Consider the following 12,892-nt stretch of genomic DNA (forward strand, 5'->3'; position numbering starts at 1 on the left):
TCGCCCCCAATCTTCGCCCTGGATCTTCACCCTGGATCCTCACTTCGATAACCTGATTGAGCCATTCAGCTTCAGGTCAACGCCTCGAATTGCGATGGCGACATGGACATGGACCTTGCCTTCCTGCCTGGTCGTTATCAATCTTGCTGCTTGCAGCTCACAACATGTGCCGACATCCCCACAGGTCGTCGACTTGGCCTACAGCCTACAGGATCTGATGAATCAGTCCAATTAAACCCATACCGAGTTCTCCCTGAACTCCTGATTCATGGTCGTCACTTACCGCTACGGCGCTACGTAATAATAGCTCTAGCCTCCAGGTTGTACCCTCTTTTATCGTGAAAGGGGCTCCTCTCACCAATCATCCCCTCTCAGTGAGTTCTCCAGTCTCCTTGCGTACGCCGATCTTCCTTTCCCAAGCCCTTAAGTCACTAAGTGATTATACCCCAGCAACAGGCCAGTATGTATCTCGGGAGTGGCGTATGAGATCCCTCCCAGTTCCCACAAACCTCGGAGGCCCAAGCACCCATCTCCGCCTGGGGTCATCCTGGCTGTTGGGTCCTTGGTGAATGCCGAATGGTGGCTTTGGCAATTGAAAACATGCTTTTGAGGCGACGACAGACCACTTGCTACACCGTTTCAATATGCGCTGTTGAGGCCTTAAAGGCTTGGATCTGGAAATTGTTAGGCGTCTTTTTCTCGACTCCCTGCATATATCTATTTCCATATTATTCCTTACATAATATGATCGTGCCATCACAACTTCACGACTTAATAGTTAGTACTCACCCATCCATGTCGGGATGTCGCATTCAGTCCTCGGATTAAACCCTTGATCCCGGTTCAAATTTCCTCGCGGCTCGCACAGTCTTAAATCTCTCAATTAACGAGTCCTGACTCATGAGATCCATCTCCAGCGACACACCATCGCGCCGAATACGTCAACAGATCAATGGACCGTCGGCGAAAATAAACAATACCTACCTAGAACAGGAACCGTTCCAACCTCTTCTCACTCCTCACACTGCGTCTGGTCGCCGTGGAATTTCCGCAGATTCCATCGTGTTCAGCATTGGGTCCGAAATTGGGCTCAGCGGCATTCTCATTCCCAAGTCGAACCAGTGTCGGTTCTGAGTATTAAGCACGATCAGTACGGTCATGGACACCCGTTTCGCTCTTGCGAAATGCTGGACTCACCGTCATCTTTGTACGCAGGCCACCCGAGTGCGGTCAATCCTCCACTCGGATTCTTTGCGAAACTCGCCCACGCGGACATCATGCTTTTCATGAGGCGATCTTGCTCGGGACTGTTGGGCTCTTTGCTCGTGAGCTCAGCCGTTCCAAAGACCATGGCAAGCTCCGATCCGTGCCAAGCACCTTTGACACCGATATCTTGATTATCGTACTCGCCATAGTACCGGTATCGCCAAGCAGGCACGCCGGCGTTGACTCGCCCATTGACCGCAGCTTTCGATCCGCACGTAAATTGCTGGTTGACAATCGCAAGCGTGGCGTTGACATTGACCGGCGATCCGGCAGCATTTGCGATGACAATGAAAATTCCCCCTTCGTTATCGTTGTTTCCGATGAGCACAGGCTGCGTGATGTTCTAGCGTTTGTGTGGTGAAGTGATGCGGACCAAACTTACTGCTTGAATGAAATCCCCTCGATTTCGCCTGGCTTCGTAGTCAGAGAAGACGATATCTCCATCCGCGACGGGGGTAAAGGGAGTGGAACCGAGTGCTGGAACCGTTCCATTGGGTCTGGTCGCATCCAGTATTTGTTGAGTCGTCTTCCGTTGCATGCACGCAACAGTTTTATTGCCTACTGATGCTCCTCCACAGCCGATTTTCGCGCTTGCTTCGTACCAAGCGTCCCTGACGGTGTCGATTGTTACTCCTCGGTTACTGGCCACCCCGGATTGGGCGATAAAGCCGGTCACAATTGGATCTTCCTTATAGGCGTAGCTGTAGAGGTCCACTGATGCGGCGCCAGCGGACTCCCCAAACAAGATCATGCGATCTGGATCGCCGCCGAAGGCCTTCACATTGTCACGGGCCCATTCCACTGCGAGTCTCTGGTCACGTAAACCAAGGTTCTGTGCCGCGAGGTCTGGTGCAGAAGGGAAGCCGAAGATGTTCAAACGGTAACTGAACGTCGCGGTTAGTTTCTGGACTGCGACGAGGTCCTCATCGCGACTGGACTCACTTCATGCTGACCACAACGACGTCTTGATCGTTCGCCAATCGAGCGCCGTTATATACCGGGGAGGCCCCGCTTCCAGTGTTGAAGCCTGTCACTCGGTCAGTCTCTGTCGTAGTCGTCATGTCCACACTGAATACCTCCGCCATGGATCCATATCATGACCGCCTTTTTCTTTTCGCCTGCCTGCGGTTTCGTCCATACATTGAGATGCAGGCAATCCTCAGATGAGGTTTCATTGACTTGGCTCAGCACTTGGAGCAATTTCCCTGCTCCTGAGGTGTCGCTCGCATTGACCGTAGCAAGGTTCGCAGGGCAAGATCTAGGACTTGTTAGGATCAGTTATATTATGTCGCTCATTGACTCACGCTCCCTTTCCACAATTAGCTGCTTTGAGTCATTTTCGTCTTTCTTGGCTCACTTACAAACTTGTCTGCCTTGATTATCCTGTGTCGATACCCTTTAATTGGCTTTGCGGCTTCGAACCGTTTCGGCTTCTTAGCATATGGAATTCCCAAGTATTCGGATACTTCTGGCTGCCATGATGAGGCATGGCCTATAATCCTACCGCTTGAAGTTCTCACGGTCTCGGGGATGCACCGCGGTCCACCTGCAATCGCGGGTTGTAAGTGTAAGAAGACGCTCAAAGCGAGACTGATCTGAGGGAGAAAGAGCATGTTTCTTGTGTGGCACGTTCGATCTGCCGACGCTCTCAAAATAGCCAATATCCGACCTGAATCTCGAGAGGAACTAGCAGTACCTATCTCCAGCTCTTAAATAAACATAAGAAATCGACCATATATTAAACTCCCTAGATCTCTATGCAGGTACAATGGCTCTAAATTATAATAGGCACGGTAACCTTGCCGGACTACTCGGCTGTTTCAAATATATTGGTCTGCGCTCGGACAATTCGTTACTAACATGAAGTCATTAAAGTTATCGGACTTTTGAAGAGTTCCAGCCTTTGCAATACTCCGTGGCTATGCTATTCGCGGAGGTGCAAAGGTTGGTGTTTGGAACCAATATTGGAAGTTTGGTGTTCCATATGATCGTTTGGTTACGATGACTTTGTAAATAGAATGTAGAGCAAGTATGCCAAGGAGTCGCCTTACCAGCTCAATCAATTCCGTATTATCGAGCACGGTCTTCAGTCTGGAGGTCCGTGTAGGTACTTGGATGTCTTGGAATGGGGTCGATCCGGTCTGATATTCGTGATCTCCTTACCCAGTTAGGACCGAGCCGAGGCCATGAATAGCCATTATAAATCAGGCGTGAGGAGGATTCGACCACGACTCACGACACGGTTACTATCACTGATCCGGAGTTGTGAGAAACAAGGATATTTATTGAAGCATAAGGTCTGGTCCATTTAAGATAGAAACACACGTAGCCTGGTCAAACTTGCAGCAACCGCATGACAGTCGACACACTGAAAACCTGCGCAATATCTTGCTCATTCTTATTGGAGACGTCCCAATCACCACCAGAGTAATATCAGGACGCTGCAACAACAGCAGAAATGATAGCAATCACCGCAATAGTTTCTTCCTTGTGATCTTTGATCCAGTCAAGAACCCAATCAACGACTTTTCCGAAATTCCATGCTGCAGTAGCGAAACAGCTCAAAGATTCGGGATTCTCATTGATGCTTTGCCAATTATTCTTGACGTTCGTGTTGGTAACGGTCTTGTCTGTGATATCTCGGTGGCAGGATTTCGCCTTTCAGCAAACTTCGCGTTGCGGTCGACAGTATAAAGCCTGCCTGCCTTGTCCTTTACAGAACATAGAACGGCATACTTGTATGGGCCCATCGACGTCGGTTGTTGACCTCAGTGTAGAACCGAACTTTCCCATCCTTGTGCAAGGTGACATCAGCTCTGACATTGATATTCCTTCCGACTTTAAAGTTGATGTTGGGGTGCTTCTCCCAATGAATTGACGCCGGAAGCTTACGCTTCTCCAGCGGGCCCTCCCTTGGAAGTGACCCTTCGTCGATCGCGCTCTGCCCTTCGTCTTCGAATGCACCCTCGTCGCCGCCAGTGTCCTGGCCCTCTGGTAGAGGAATCGGTATCGAAATAGGGACGTCATTAGGGATCGTGGAGCTCACTGCCGGAACACTGGAAGGTTCCACGGCTGGAAAGGCGGCCACGAGCCCAACGAGGAATGGAAGGATGGGGATGAGGAGCTGGACCTTCATGATGCTGAGTAAAGATGATGTTGGAGAGACAGGATTGACAAAACAGTACTCAGGAAGCAGAATAGAGCCTTGACAGCTCCTATTTGAATAGTGGACTTGGATGATCGTGATAATGGTGAAATCTGAAAGTGCGCTTGTCTGCGATCATAAACTTCCATCTTGAACGTCAAAAGTTTGATCCTTTTATACCCGCGATGGCCATCTCGAGCATTCGAGAGCTGAGGTGTTAATGCTGTACGATGTCAATTGTGATAAACCTCAAATTTAACGATCATCCAATCTGGGCTTAAGCCTCTGGGATTCATCTTGACAACCCCATGAATACGACAATTGCGATCTAAATTTGCAACTGCCCCTTAGCCATGATACCAATGTTCCTAAATCTTCTCATGGAAGTTCCACGATGCGCCAAGGCATCGTGTCCTCCTGGCCAGTGAGTATCCCAAGACGTTGAGCGTAGCTAAGGTTGAAGGTAGCACATAAGCGCCATGTTCCACGAAAACGATATGGCTGTGAAACGTGGTAAAGATTAGAAACCGACAGGAAGGGGGGTTTATATCAATATAGATGCTAATAGGACGCAGGCAAACCGACAGACTTTGAAAGGTGATATAAAATGTCTCAGCGTAACAACAAAGGAGAAGAAACATTAGCCGCAAAGACGGGAGATACGAAGGCTGTGTATAGAAGTTGTCCAACCGAAGTGCAGATTCCAGCAAAATCGTCTGCCATCGTGGCAGGGAGGATTTGAGTCCCTATTGGAATGCCGATATCAGCTTCGAGGCTGAGAGGCCAGCCCAGACACCTGCATAAACCATATTGGTCTCTCCATCGGCCAATTAAATGGCGCGTGCGTGAACGACAGGAGTGGATAATAGAGAGCGGTCGTAGTTCTATTCGATTTTTAGTCTACGATACGGTAATGACGGACATTTGCTGATGGACGCTCTATGTTGTTTTTTATAGAAGTTGGGTAGTTAGTTAACTACTAACTTACATATTTAGAAGTAAGAAAGGCATGCGATGCACCGAATGTTTACTATCAGTCCAGAGGGGTTTTATAGTGATGCAGTCTGAGAAAACAGTTGTCGGAACATCATACCGTGTCTAGACGAGCAGAGAAGAGAAACGGGAAAGCGGTAGACGTCCACAGCAGTACTGGAGTCACCGACAATCCACAGCATTCACAAACAGTCATGTCAATCCCGTAGGAGCCAAGCTGTACTAATACCATTCTGTTGACTACAGCACTCGACTTGATCACGTTGTTCCAAGGTTTGCTGCATCCAGGATTGGAACATCTGGTTCGAGTATGCATAATGCAATGGTGCTAAGTGATTAGGACATGACCTCGAAAGGCGAACATGAAAAAGAAAGACAGTACTTGCCCAAAATGGGCCGTTCGTGCGAAGATATTTTAAAGGAGCGTCGATCTGCACTCAATCCACGTCACCAAGCGGCGCACCGTCACTCCTGTGACTGATATCTCGACTGTCCTCGAAACGCATGGAACCATCATCTTCAGCAGCGTCATCATCACTTTCTTCTTCAGTCTCCCAATGGGAATTTTCGCCCCTAGCTGCTTCGTCTTGGATGTTCATTGCTTCAACATATCTTTGCGGCTCGGGGTTTGTAGAATCCGCCGTCTGTGGTGCATGGTGGTTGAAGTGCGAAGTACTGAGATTCTATCCAATTGTCAGAGAACGTTCTTATAAGGCGTTTAGGAATGAACCAGTGCAGTGACATACGTCGGGGTTTTCGTTCGCGTATTCAGGTTGATGATCATATACTCCTTCATCGCCATTTGTGGTTGGAGCATTTTCTTCAGGTTCCGTTTCCTCATCGACCTCTGGATCGTGGGATTCTTGACTAGGTGTACCGTACACATACAGTACCGCCCCGTTAGAGCTCGGTATACTAAACTCTATGGTCAGGTTAGCTTCTTCGTAGTCGCCTTGGAGACCTTTAGGATATCTTGCCGTGATAGGTTGTTGGAGCGCCGTCTCCCCCAGTCGGATCTTGAGGATGCGTCTCGCCGCGTCCGCCATCTTGTGAAAGACCTGTCCCAGTCAGACGGGTTCAAACCTGCGTTCAACTGTGGAATAATACCTGCCACTCCATTTGGCGTATCCTGCTCATCAACGCCACCGTTCACATTATTGATCTCCCGATCAGCCCAAACACTAGAGAACCGGGTCGCATTATCATCACTATCGGAGGACCAGTTTCTGTCTCCCTGTTCGTCAGCCATGGAAATGTATTAAGTAAGGTAGATAAAGTAGCGAGACAAGTGTAAAAGCGAACAGAGAAAGGAATGCGGACTGCTTCCTTGTGTTTGCACGGGGAGGGGTTGATGACCATGTAGGGACTTACCGCCGATAATGAGACTCAAATAGGCCACGGAGGTCGAACAAGGCGCTACCAAGGCAGTTTGAAGGCATTCACCTAGGCAAACATGCCATAAATGAAAAGGAATAGCTTGGTGTAACTTCCCAGCATAAACTCGAGATTTGTAAGGGCCTGCTTTGCGAAAGCGTGCGGGCCTGCTTGTCGTCGACCGTTCGATTCGCCGCCCGGTCCTGACCGTGGCCGATGGTTTTGATCGCGCGATCACTCCGTCTCTCTAGACTAGCAGGTCCCATAGATATATCGTTACGTGGCATCGTATGTAAGGATATGTGTCAGGGGACAGGCGAGCGTAAGGGTTATTGTTGTTTCAATCCGAGAATGCCTAGCGGAATAGCCCCTGAGGGAGAGGCGGTGGGAGAAGGCAATAGAATGACCGGGATTTGGTTCGCCTTGCGAAGTGAATTCGGGCTTCACTGGATATCAGTCAGGATGCCTTCTTTGTAGCTTGTGATCCACGGGTTGTGATCCAGGTTGCTTTTAGAACTGGCAAATGTACGCATGAATACCTTCGTAGAGCTCCATTTAGATGTAGGTGGGTTTAAAACGACCCTTTCGAACTCAATTATAATCGCATTGGAGCGCTCGAATCTGTGGTGACAGATCTCCTCATCGGACCGGTCGAGCTCCATAAACGATAATATGATCGATTGCGTACGAGACCCCTCACGCTGCTGTGAGGCCGCCTATCGAATCTCCGGTAACGGAGCCGCAGGCCCATGGTCGGGTCACCTGCCTCAAGAAAAGCAAGATGAATGACTAGTGGTGAAAAGTGTATGATTGGGAAAACTCTTAGGTAGTAAGTATGAATTAAAGATTCCATCGACTCAGGCTCCAACAGCCAAATTACGGAAAAGGGAAGGTTTAAGAACAGCTCCTCGCGAAATGGAGATATGCACATGGCCAACTTTGCTTTTGCAGCTTAGACGCTCACGGCAGTTGTAGTATGCCTTAGTTTCAAGCCAGAGCCACACCTGCCCAAGATGCTGGTAACATTTCCTAGCAATCCAAGGGCATAGCAGACTAGAAGTGTCAGAGGGCTGTCACCAAATAGCCCTGAACCTTGGGATACGAGTAATCCTTGCGTGCCTATCGTTGAAGTCATTTGCGATGGATGTACTGGGGATTGACGACAATTCTGTGGTGCTTCGGTCATTAACCATCGTCCGGAGTGCTGGAGAATGCTGACGAAAAGGCTTTTGGACTTCATATACGAGACGGTGATCTGCAGCAATGGTACTCGACTTATGAGAATGGAAAATTGAACATAGCCTAGTGGTCTATGATAATCAGTACTAAAACGTGGCTAGAACTATCAATTGCTGACTTTCGTGATTAGGGCGGAGGGTGTTAAAGGACAATATGCAGACACTTACATCAACTGCCAATGCAGGGCATTTTGTATTATCCCCGTCAAACATGTATTACAGGCCTTTCGGATTCCCAATGCGTGTAAAGTCGGCTCTCTAAAGGACGGTTGCAAGGCATCGTAGCTCACGATGCCATTGGGCTATATAGTATACCCAGAGATGGCATAGTGGGATGCGGGATTAATAGCGACGCTCGGGGACGGCTCTCATGCAAAAATATATAGCTTGAGAGTGAATGCAACGACTCATATTCCGGGTATCTGCGGACACACTCTAATTTTCCGTTCCAGACTCCATAAACGACAGCAACTTTTCGCCTCGTCTCATCGCCTCGTCTCAGCATAATGGTAGGAGTTAAGATTGGCCGTTGGCTTTGGACGCCTTCAGGTCCCTTCTCCGCTTGATCGCCGTGGCCAGCTCCTCTAAGACTTTCTCGGTGTCTTCCCAGCTAATGCAGGCGTCTGTGATCGATACTCCATACTTGAGGCCACTCTTGCCCTCTTTTGGAACCTTTTGATTTCCTATAATTGTGTCAGCAAGAACGACTTCACCTGGACAAATTGTACAGACCTTCGTTGATATTACTCTCGATCATGACTCCCATGATACAATCCTCACCGCTAGCAATCTGCTGAGCTATTGAATGTGCCACCTTCGGCTGATTGCGGTGGTTCTTTTCCGAATTGCCGTGTGAGCAATCGATCATCAGCCTGGTCCTCAGGCCAGATTTCTCCAATTGAGCCTTAGTGTCCGCAATACTTTGTGCATCATAATTGGTGCCACGCTTCCCCCCTCGGAGAATGACGAAGCAATCCTCATTTCCAACCGTGCCGACGATGGCAACGACACCCGGCTTCGTCACGGAGAGAAAATGATGAGGATGTTTGGCTGCACCGATGGCATCAAGAGCTACGTCAAGGCCACCGTCCGTTCCGTTCTTGAAGCCGACTGGGAAAGACAGTCCAGACGCAAGCTCGCGATGCAATTGACTTTCAGTCGTCCGTGCCCCAATTGCTCCGACGCTTAGCAAGTCTGCTAGGAACTGAGGGGAGATCGTGTCTAGCATCTCGCTTGCGATAGGCATGCCCATATCCGTCAAATTCACGAAGAGCTGTCGAGAAGTCCGCAATCCCTTGTTGATGTTGAACGTATTGTCGATGTCCGGATCATTGATCAAGCCTTTCCAACCGACTGTGGTGCGCGGCTTCTCCAAGTACGACCGCATGACGATCAAAAGATCGTCTTGGTATTTCTCTTTCAACTTAAGTAGCCGTCGGCAGTAGTCGAGTGCTGCCTCCGGGTCATGAATCGAGCATGGACCGATAACAACTATCAGACGATCCTGGGGGTCTTGACCCTTCACAATGCTGACCGCTTCATTTCGTCCCGCTAAGACCGTTGCCTTGGACTTGGGCGTTTGTGAGATTTCGTGTTGTAGGAGGTTGGGAGGCGTGAGAGGGTTGTAGCCGCGAATTCGCCAGTCCTCCGCATTTTCGCTGTCACCAACCGACTTGTTTTCAATGAAGAACTGGTGACGAATTAGTCAAATCTAGGACTGCTTTGGAGAGGTGGTACATGGTCCGAGGCAGGTTACTCACAGACATGTTACGTATCCGCTCGGTGCAATTGGGGAATAAGAAGTTCGGAGGATGTCCAATTGTCAATTCTTCGCGATGAGGAAGTATTCGAATGGTAGAATGCACGCCGGAGAAGAAAAGGCGATCTAGGACTGAGGTGTGCAGAGGAATAGTCCAAATGACTGTTCACATTCGAGTCATAAATTCTTCTTGCTTGCCCCAGTTTCTACCCCAAATTCCATATTGTGGTCTGGACTGTGGTTGGGCAGCCCATTGGCGCCAGTCACGCATTTTAATACTGCGGTTGGAATTTCATTGAACGTCACCGCCTCGACTAACTATTGACACTCACCGCTTTGGCAGTGATTAACTCGAAACTCGAAACTGAATATTCATGAACCCGAGGTTAGCTTCAATGGATGTCTCCTGATGGCCCTTGGGTAGCTCGGACTACCCGATGAAAAGGTTGGATCCAGGAAGCTGCCAACTCATCTTCCCCGTTCGCCAGACGTCCTGAAGTAGCTCTCGCGCCTTTTGGACCTAGAGTTTTCGTCAGCATATGATGGCATCATAAACAGTCATCGTCATACATGACTGAACCCGAAACTTTCACAATTGTGCAGCCTTCCAAGAATGGTGTGACGATGAGCATCCTGAAGCGCCGCTTCGCCCCCGACAAATATCGGGAAAAGGATACACGCCTCTACCGACCCTCCTTTCCGGATCTTTGATAGGGAATTGACAATTCCCTGCACGGCTTCTTGGGTCTCGTTTACTGATATTGGCTTTCCCAACACACGAGTGTAGAGCTGGATCAGCCCAGCCCAGTGGAACGCTTCGTTAGCAGCCACCATCTCTATTGACCCGTCATGCTCGCCGCCTGCTGTTGAGCAGGAATCAGACCAACTGCAAGGCCGACATGACTGCTTAATACCTGCCAAAAGTTCGTCTTTGATGATCATGGAGGTCTCCATTAGGTCGGCAGAATCAACCGTGCCAGAATCATTCGCTCGAGCCAGTTCGGCAATGTTTGCGAGGTTGTTGAGATAGCGACTATCGAATCCAAAGAGGCAGTCAATGTAATCTTTTTCGAACTCATATGCTTCCGACCAATATTTCGCGGGCAGCGTAGACTCGCGCCTCGTACCATCCGTCAGGCTGCCTATAACATCGAGATAGGCGAACCATCGGAGCAGGAAGTTGGAGACATTGTCGCGGCCGGAAGTGTTCAGGCTTTCTCGAAGAAGGACCATTTGCCGTGCAACATTCAAATGAGTTTGCCATGGGATGGTGACTCCGAATGTGCTGGGAGAGATGATCTGCAGTGACGCAAGCATTATCGCGGTAGCTAGGCAGCTGTCCGACACATGTGAAGCGGCATTCACAATATCTTGTTGGAGTTTCGGGAAAATCCCGTCCATAAGCATCGCAATCCGCGTGTGTGGTTCTGTGTGTCCTAGAAGTCGCGCTCGATGGCTGGCCGAATACGCTAGGAGAAGGTTCAGCAAATATCGATCTCGGATCGCCATTTGAGGGAGAAGGTAGCGAAACGGATTCAGCGAGCAGTCATGCGGCACCAGGGCTCGAGCAGTGTGGTTGATGAAGTGATGGAAATAAAGGAGGTGCATAGGATTCTCCGTCAAACTAGTCGGAAGAGGTTGAAGGGCTGCCGGTATTGTAATCGGGACCGGTGAGGAGTAATAACCTCCAGGTGAAAAGGCGAGCGACTTGTCCGCATCGTTCATGAGTGACCGTGGCCTCATAGACTTGGGATTGAAATGGATCGGTCTTGGAAATAGGCAGAAATCCCTAATCGCTTCGCCATCGTCATTCTTGGGCCGGTCACGATCCGGTTCTCCTATATCATATCCGTAAGCGTATATGGATGGTGCTTCAGGAGAGCTCGGTCTTGAGGTTCCTGCCTGTACAGCATCTGGATCGAATGACTCGCGAACCGGACTGGAGAGGAGAGAGCTAATCTCCATCCGTCGGGATCGTGAGGTTCGAGGACTCCCCACGCTTTCAGAGATGGACGTCCTGGATGTTGTATCGTCGGAGGTACTGGTCGATTTTGGAGTGCGGGGTAAAGGTAGAAACGCCTTGAGTGGTGGAGGGCATGGTAAGATCGGATATGGCGGCGTGGGATCATCATTTGCCGAAACCTTGGTAGGTATGGTATCGTGGGTTGTCCAAGAACGCTGGCCATGCTGTCCAATGGATAGCACGGTCTCAACATCTCCGCCGTATATTGGATCAGACTTTTGGTTCGGAGAATGAGATGAATCGGCAATCCATAAGGACCCCTCTTTTGACATCAACGATGGACGAGAGAGTGTCAATCCTACATCCAGGGCACCAGGGCGTGAGGCAGATATAGCCGTACCCAAATCGATCACAACTTCCGAGCTCTTTGCATAGTTGCTATTCCTCTGCATATTGGATTTGGTGATAGAGGATGCTTCGACTTGGAACCTTTTCTTGGACCTTCCCTCCCAATTCAAGCGGACGCTATAGTCACAGGTATCGTTGACCCGTTGGCAATTCCCGCAAACTGGCTTCTCTTCACCGCTATCTAAGTCAGTACTGTAATAAATTCCCGCCATTTTTAGTCATAGTAGATCAGGACCAAACCATTTTATCTTTCTCGCTTTGCATGGCCTATCAAATAACGTCAGCCTTGGGTGTAATGTTTACTGTTGGGGTTCAATCCGAGTATACCAGCAACCAAATCGACTCCTTGTCTTCCGCTTTCGACTTGTATCAGCTTGCGCTTCCGCCATCCTGGAAGAATATAACCGATAAGTATACTTTGTAAGACTTGCCGTCCCAAGTTTTAGAAGCTTACTGACCTTGGTCGTTGATTCTGGCTATCGAGGTGTTGAGATCGGACTAGCATGATGGTCCAATCACACAGCCTGGGCGATTACGCCTCTTCCTTTTCGCTGATGGAGCCACGACTCGTGTTTCTAACTTTCTTCCACCCCTCCCTCGGGTCAACTTCTGCATTGGTTTGGGCGGTCACGAAATTCACCCATGTTGTGCATGAAATGATTTCGGGTGGTGGACACTTCCGTGACATCTCGTTCTTCGGTTTAATCTGGAATGGTAACGTAGTGCTGCGTATCGGTATTGGAATT

At 49.4% G+C, this 12,892-nt stretch overlaps 5 protein-coding genes across 5 annotated transcripts; all 5 read right to left on the bottom strand.

The window, feature by feature from the left end:
* Window positions 1–746: 746 nt before the first annotated feature.
* On the bottom strand, window positions 747–2,879 carry P152DRAFT_430441 (alpha/beta-hydrolase; the record flags this gene model as incomplete). The annotated part of the gene is made up of 6 exons (XM_033677391.1): window positions 747–1,130; window positions 1,198–1,597; window positions 1,649–2,150; window positions 2,209–2,293; window positions 2,343–2,524; window positions 2,632–2,879. The coding sequence occupies 6 exons, from the start codon at window positions 2,877–2,879 to the stop codon at window positions 985–987; spliced, it is 1,563 nt and encodes a 520-aa protein (XP_033537589.1). The 3' UTR covers window positions 747–984.
* Window positions 2,880–3,699: 820 nt separating this feature from the next.
* P152DRAFT_446952 (uncharacterized protein) lies at window positions 3,700–4,402 on the bottom strand (the record flags this gene model as incomplete). Its single annotated transcript, XM_033677957.1, has 2 exons — window positions 3,700–3,896; window positions 4,003–4,402. 2 exons carry the CDS (start codon window positions 4,400–4,402, stop codon window positions 3,700–3,702), a joined length of 597 nt encoding a protein of 198 aa, XP_033537590.1.
* A 1,195-nt stretch (window positions 4,403–5,597) lies between these two features.
* P152DRAFT_455683 (uncharacterized protein) lies at window positions 5,598–7,226 on the bottom strand. Its single transcript, XM_033678836.1, has 5 exons — window positions 6,776–7,226; window positions 6,512–6,630; window positions 6,382–6,462; window positions 6,151–6,326; window positions 5,598–6,087 (listed from the first exon to the last, which is right to left on the bottom strand). Exons 1-5 carry the CDS (start codon window positions 6,841–6,843, stop codon window positions 5,842–5,844), a joined length of 690 nt encoding a protein of 229 aa, XP_033537591.1. The 5' UTR covers window positions 6,844–7,226; the 3' UTR covers window positions 5,598–5,841.
* Window positions 7,227–8,072: 846 nt separating this feature from the next.
* On the bottom strand, window positions 8,073–10,002 carry P152DRAFT_203252 (phospho-2-dehydro-3-deoxyheptonate aldolase, phenylalanine-inhibited). The gene is made up of 4 exons (XM_033674358.1): window positions 9,777–10,002; window positions 8,749–9,706; window positions 8,185–8,699; window positions 8,073–8,088 (listed from the first exon to the last, which is right to left on the bottom strand). The coding sequence occupies exons 1-3, from the start codon at window positions 9,780–9,782 to the stop codon at window positions 8,533–8,535; spliced, it is 1,131 nt and encodes a 376-aa protein (XP_033537592.1). The 5' UTR covers window positions 9,783–10,002; the 3' UTR covers window positions 8,073–8,088; window positions 8,185–8,532.
* Window positions 10,003–10,007: 5 nt separating this feature from the next.
* Window positions 10,008–12,581, bottom strand: P152DRAFT_430449 (uncharacterized protein). Its single transcript, XM_033677392.1, has 3 exons — window positions 12,474–12,581; window positions 12,387–12,413; window positions 10,008–12,323 (listed from the first exon to the last, which is right to left on the bottom strand). Exons 1-3 carry the CDS (start codon window positions 12,533–12,535, stop codon window positions 10,340–10,342), a joined length of 2,073 nt encoding a protein of 690 aa, XP_033537593.1. The 5' UTR covers window positions 12,536–12,581; the 3' UTR covers window positions 10,008–10,339.
* Between the last annotated feature and the right edge of the window lie 311 nt (window positions 12,582–12,892).

This window comes from Eremomyces bilateralis (assembly GCF_010015585.1).
Source record: "Eremomyces bilateralis CBS 781.70 unplaced genomic scaffold P152scaffold_3, whole genome shotgun sequence".
Lineage (NCBI taxonomy): Eukaryota > Fungi > Ascomycota > Dothideomycetes > Eremomycetales > Eremomycetaceae > Eremomyces > Eremomyces bilateralis.

What these genes read in the sequence shown, in the direction of transcription:
- P152DRAFT_455683 (XM_033678836.1), bottom strand. Translation starts at nt 6,843, where the DNA reads ATGCCTTCAAACTGCCTTGGTAGCGCCTTGTTCGACCTCCGTGGCCTA. An exon ending in TTTGAGTCTCATTATCGGCG is followed by an intron (nt 6,631 to 6,775) that starts GTAAGTCCCTAC and finishes ACAGGGAGACAG; the next exon opens with AAACTGGTCCTCCGATAGTG. An exon ending in ACGCGAACGAAAACCCCGAC is followed by an intron (nt 6,088 to 6,150) that starts GTATGTCACTGC and finishes ACAATTGGATAG; the next exon opens with AATCTCAGTACTTCGCACTT.
- P152DRAFT_430449 (XM_033677392.1), bottom strand. Translation starts at nt 12,535, where the DNA reads ATGGCGGAAGCGCAAGCTGATACAAGTCGAAAGCGGAAGACAAGGAGT. An exon ending in AGGAGTCGATTTGGTTGCTG is followed by an intron (nt 12,414 to 12,473) that starts GTATACTCGGAT and finishes GTTATTTGATAG; the next exon opens with GCCATGCAAAGCGAGAAAGA. An exon ending in AAAGCGAGAAAGATAAAATG is followed by an intron (nt 12,324 to 12,386) that starts GTTTGGTCCTGA and finishes TGACTTAGATAG; the next exon opens with CGGTGAAGAGAAGCCAGTTT.
- P152DRAFT_203252 (XM_033674358.1), bottom strand. An exon ending in CGAGAGTAATATCAACGAAG is followed by an intron (nt 8,700 to 8,748) that starts GTCTGTACAATT and finishes ACACAATTATAG; the next exon opens with GAAATCAAAAGGTTCCAAAA.